Below are 6097 nucleotides of genomic sequence, written 5' to 3'. Positions count from 1 at the left end.
CCCAGCGATCCATAATTGATTCCCCAGACCAAATAGTCACGAATGAGGGGGAGGGAATGTATCAAAGCCTTCCATATCGATGAGCACCCAGTCGTCTGCCATGATGGTAGTCTGATCCAATCCAATAAATTCTGAGGCCAAATGTATTTATGGTAAGATACTTGAGCCCAAAGGTTCTGACTTGTCATCAATGACCAGCCCATTTTTGCAGAAATTGCTCGAGCGAAAAGGGGAAGATACTTGAGCCCCCATCCGCCCCATTTCTTTGGTAGAGTTATCTTTTGCCAGCTTATCCAGGCAAATAATCTTTTGTCCTGATTTCCATTCCAAAGATATCGGTTACAGAGTTGTTTTAAACGCCCTAGAATGTTCCGCGGGATCCATGCAAGTGCCATCCAGAATACTGGAGTGGCCTCCAAGACAGATTTGATGAGCACCAGTCTGCCTGCCCTTGATAAATATCTGAAGCTCCATATAGTGAGTCTCTTCTCCAACTTTGAAACCAACCAAACCCAATCAGCAATTCTTTAACAAGTTGGTTTTAGCTAGTACCCCAAATATTTGAGGCCCCTATCCAAGGGGTGAGTGCTGTAGGGGAAAGCCTGGAGTGAAAAATGTGATTCCTGAACCGATGTGCGAGTGTAAGTGATAGTAGATTTAGTATGATTTGCAAGCATACATGTAGCAGCGGAAAAGAGAAGAAGAATCTTGGAAAAGGCTCTGGAATCGCGAATGCTGCCATCCAACAGAATGAGTACATCGTCCACAAAGAGTAGATGAGTGAGGGAGCAAACATCTGAGAGCCGGAGACCACAGATATCGCCATTCCTTTTTGCAGAGGCTATGAGCCGACTAAGGCCTTCCATGACAATTAGAAAGAGCAGGGGAGACAGTGGGCAGCCTTGCCTTAGTCCCTTTTTAGAGTGAAAGAAAGGTGAGGCCGAGCCATTAAAGAGAATGTTGAAAGAAGGGGAAGTAATACAGGCCATTATCCAAGTGATGTAGGAGTGGGGGAATCCCAGATGAATAAGAAGCATTTTAATATAGAGCCAGCTGACACGGTCAAAAGCTTTGGAAAGGTCAATTTTGAGAATGATGCTCTTGAGATGCTTGGACCAGATAGAATGGATGGCTTCTTGAGCTGAACCGATGGCTTCATGAATCTGTCTGGATTCGAGGAAGGCAAATTGTTGAGGGGCGATGTGTCTGGAGAGAATCGGTCTGAGACGGTTGGCAATGGTCTTGGAAATGATCTTGTATAGGCAGTTGCATAAAGAGATAGGCCTGTAATCATCAAATGAAGATGGGGAGTTAGATTTAGGTATGAGAGCAATGAAAGTCGAATTGATGGCGTGGTAGATGGATCCCGATGTTCTGCTCTCCTCCACAACATTTAGTATATCCTACCCCAGGATTTCATAAAATGCGAGATAGAATTCAATTGTCCATCCATCCGAGCCTGGACTCTTATCTTTCTTGGACCATTTTAATATACCTTCTAGCTCCCCAAAAGTTACCAGAGCATTAATCTCTACCACATCATCCTCATCAAAAAATCTCGGAAAATGACTCGCAACATTGATAATATCAGGAAGATTTGCATCACAGGGGCATTTCTAGAGATCTCCAAAGTGTGTGATGCCAAGGTGAGCAAGCTTATTGAAGGAATCAGCCATGTCTCCCTCAGGTGTTGGGAGTTTCCAAATGGTGTTGGACACCTTTCGACCCTTGGCATAGCTATGAAAAAACTTCGAATTATCGTCCCCTGCTTGTAACCAAATAGCTCTACTCCTCAATCTCTGGGATTCTTCGCGCTCTTTTAGAATGATAGCCTTCTGGTTTTCCAATTCTATCAGTCGACCCTTATCTTCTGCTGTGATAAAGCCGAGTCCCCGATCATCTAGTAGAGTGCTCAGCTCTGATTCAATATGGGTGAGTTGAGAGGTTTCCCGAGCATGCTTATCCTTTGCCCAATTAATGGAGAGGTGCTTGATCTCAGAGAGATTTCTGCAGAAACCTTTTGCAAGTGATTCTACTCCATTAATGGGATGAGTATTCCAAAATTTAGAGATCATCTTAATATATGACGGGTCCTTCAGCCAGGTGTGATTGAATTTGAAAGGGGCTTTTAGCTTCTTAAAAGGCCCTTGAATTTCCAGATATATAGGCGCGTGATCCGAAATGCCTCCCGTGCCCACCCATTGCTTGTAATGATGCAACCGATGAAGGAGCGCATCCTTCATGATGAATCTGTCAAGTCTGCGAGCCAATGCAGCATCGCCCACCCTCCTGTTCCTCCAGGTAGGAAGAAGTTTATGCATGGGGATATCCACAAAATTTGTCTGCTCTAACAGGTTAGTCATGTAATCTGTGATAGAGTCGATTTGTGCCGCCGATCCCCATGACTCCCTGAAACCTAAAGAAAAATTGAGATCTCCGCCGATTATAGTCTGCTCCTCATCCATGAGGGAGAGATGTAAGAGTCACTGCCAAAATTGTTCTCTTTGATTACAAGGGGCGTAAACATTCACAATCCGGAGATTCATGCCCAGATCAGCAGTGAATATATCCAGACCCAGGTAACCGGGTCCCCCCCAAGTTGCATTAACCTTAATGGTACGAGGGTTAACTCCAATGGCCAGACCACCGGATCGACCAGCAGCATCGAGGGCAATATAAGACCATCCCGGGGTCAATGATTGCAGGGTATGGGAGATTTGATCGGCCGAGCAAAGAGTCTCTTGTAGCATAATGATATCGATAGGTTCAGTCTCTATGAGACTCCTCATGGCTAGTTTCTTGGAGGAACTAGCCAACCCTTTGCAGTTATAAGATAAATACTTCATGGGGGAACGCTACATGGGGTATATCCTGCTCTAAGTACCCCATCAATGGTAGATTGACGACCACAGACTACCTCCGCTCCTGCTTTCTTAATAGCCTTAGAAAGATCAGATTTCCTGCCTCTGGTAGGCAGGGGGCCGGCACCCGGCTCAGAGATACCAAGACCGGACTGGGCTGACAAAACTTTGGAATGTGATCTAGATCGAAGGAAGTAAGGATGAGGAGGGGAGGCCTCTGAGGATGGCCGGGGAGACGATGATGAGGAGGGAGAGAGTAGAGAGGGACCAGTGGTGGAAATGAGGGGAGGGGATGACATAGAACAATGAGCCATAGATGTCTGTAATGATGCACCAGAATCATTAATAATATGATCAATAGAAGAGAGAGGAGGGTGCAGGGGAGTACCCGAGGCTGTACCAGCTTCAGCTGCTGAGCGAGCCCTGGTCATCGGCGGCGAGGAGTGCCTGTGTCCAGGTTCGACTGCTGGTGAGGATGCCACCGGAGATTGGCCAGTAGGAATGGGGCGCGAGGAAATCGGAGAAGCAGCCCTGGAAGGTGCAGGAGTGCTCTTTGGGGAGTCCTCCACTTTTCGGTTGAGTGGACAATCTTTGAAGAGATGCCCGACCTTGTGGCATTGCCTGCAACAGAACAGTACTCCCTCGTAGTCCAGTATCTGTACTCTAATGTATCTCCCCCACTGAAGAGTGATCTTTTCCTCCAACCCTTCACAAGTATCCAAGTGAACCAATATACGCGCGAGGGTCCTGCTTCTTGATTCCACGAATGTGCGCTCGTGATCAAGATAAGTACCCAGTGCATTACCAATCCTGATGAAGACTTCTTCACCCCAGAACTGTAGTGGAAGTCCCGGCAAGCGCACCCAAATCGGTCTAGCTCCAATTTGTTCATGTTCGGGGTCAAACATGGGGCTCCACCTTTTGAGGAGAATCAGAGCCATCTCAATGTGCCAGTACCTGGCCAGTACCAGGTTCGTGTAACTCTCCTTTGAGAAATGTAAAGAGAACCAACCTCTAGGCAAGACATGTACTTCAGGTAGATCAATGAGCAAACCCCCCCAGATCTCCTTTACCCATTGAGTCAGTTGTTTTTCCGAATATGCCCTACCCCGTACATGCCCTACCAGCACGGTGTTTGCCATGATTGCAAACTCTCCTATTGCCGAATTCGCTCCAAACCTGATGGTGATATCCTTTGAGGTAGCCTTGATGCACTTCGACTTCCTTTTGTTGGTACAGGGAGCAGATGGGTGGTCCACCAGGGGATTAGGAACGCCTTCCTGTGGGAAGGGTTTAGCAGGTTTAACCTTTACAGCAGGTGTCTCGAAACAACCAGAAGGACGGGTACCAGCAGATGAGGTATGCACTGCGGCGGAGACCAGAGGGTTGACAGAAGGAGTAGCAAAAAAGGCAGATGAAAGCGGGTCAAAGGAGGGCGAGGGGGGGTGTGAGAAGATAGAATATGGAGAGTGCCCGGGGAGAGAGGGGGAACATCAAAGTTAGGGGATTCGATAGGAGGCAACCCGATGAGGGGAGGGGCAGAGCTGAGCCGCGGAAGGGGAATAACGGGAGGTCGATGAGACGATTCCGGTCCAGCAAACGGCGAAGACGAAACAATCGGAGGGGCTGAAGAGAAATTAGGGTTATCAAAGATGACTCTGTCCGGGAAAGGCTCCTCCGAATAATCAACTGCCTCCAACTCCATGTTGTCGTCCATCCTGTCCACAGGTCGAAATCCGAAAGCGACGGGTGTTGACTGCTACGGTGAAGGGTGTACAGTGCGCCTAGCTGAGACCGTGACGGTATTCTGCAGAGATCTGGTAGAAACCCTAGGTTAACCTAGGCCTTCATGAGCGCGTACCATCCTCAGAGCTCCCGATTTGTTCCTCCTTCCTAACCATTTTATTATTTTTCACAAAAAACCATTATTAACCCTAATATTAGAATTAATAAAAATAAAAATGGCACATGGTATTGACCCATGGTATTCACCACAATGGCACATGGTATTGACCCATGGTATTCACCTAGAATGTAGCCTATTTAAATGGGGGAATTAAACCAGCATGTAGCCTATGCTAAGATTCACTAGGACTTTACAAAGTTTTATTATTTAGTGAAAGACTCGCCAAGATCTTACAAGATTTTGTAATTGAGTAAAATATTCGCCATGCCTCGTGAGAGATTCGCCAAAAAATTATATATACATATTATATTATTGATAAAATCGCCTTCCATTTTTCCTATATACCATGGAGATTCACCCATTTATTATATTTATAAATTTAGGGGGGGTTCTTAAAATTTTCCCTGATATGAAATATGTATCTGCAAAAAATTACCATAGTAGTATGCATAATATAAAGTGAAAAGATGATAGTTTAGAGATAACATAAAATCAATGAATTTTTTCCTCTCTGCTCTAATGTTGGGGTGCCTTATATTTATTCGAAATCCGTTGCTGTTTGCTTGCCAAAAGTTGACACAACCACCCATCATTGCAAACCCTAGCTCGATAAATAAAACCAACTGTAAACCCAAACCCTACCGTATTTCGTTGAAATCCTGAAGGGAGATACTACCACATGCCCTTTGTCGACAACAGACTCGCTGATAGAAGTAGAGGGGGAGACATCGCATGAAGAGGAAGAGAGATGACAAAGTCCAAGAAGCCAGAGTTTCAAGAAACAAAGAGCTCATAAGAGGAGTTGGTCGTTTTTTAGAAAATAGATAGAATTATAAAATTAAAATAAAGGTTAACTGATCATATTTATATTAAAGCATTCATTATAATGAGCGCAGTTAAGATTTGGCACATCCACATTGAACCCAAACGATGTGCACATCCACAATCAATCCAACAATTATTCTCACAATGTTACATTACATTGCAGTTTATTTAATGTCATATTGTGACATTACAAATTTGAGGTTTAAAGTTAGGGTTTATAATATTTTGGCTTAATATTGGGTTTATAACATTAGGGTCTAATATTAGGGTTTATATTAAGCTTAGAGTTTAATATATTAAACTTAGGGGTTATAATATTAGGGTTTATAGTATTAAGCTTATGATTTATAGTCCTTAGGTTTAATTTTTTAACTTTTCGTTTATAATATTAATACTAGGTTTAGTATATTAATCAAAGGGTTTATAATCTTAATCATAGGGTTTACTATATTAATCCTATAGTTTAAAATCCTAGAGTTTACAATATTAATCTTAGGGTTTATAA

At 44.1% G+C, this 6097-nt stretch overlaps 1 protein-coding gene across 1 annotated transcript; it reads right to left on the bottom strand.

Moving 5' to 3' along the window:
• Positions 1-1616: 1616 nt before the first annotated feature.
• Positions 1617-2465, bottom strand: LOC149252341 (uncharacterized). Its single transcript, XM_089454123.1, has one exon. It carries the CDS (start codon positions 2463-2465, stop codon positions 1617-1619), a length of 849 nt encoding a protein of 282 aa, XP_089310249.1.
• Positions 2466-6097: the final 3632 nt, after the last annotated feature.

This window comes from Pinus tabuliformis, chromosome 7 (assembly GCF_031772625.1).
Source record: "Pinus tabuliformis cultivar Carrire ecotype Pingquan chromosome 7, CPIR1, whole genome shotgun sequence".
NCBI lineage: Eukaryota > Viridiplantae > Streptophyta > Pinopsida > Pinales > Pinaceae > Pinus > Pinus tabuliformis.
The sequence above is the reverse complement of the archived record's forward strand: the minus strand, read 5'-3'. Positions and strand labels throughout refer to the sequence as shown.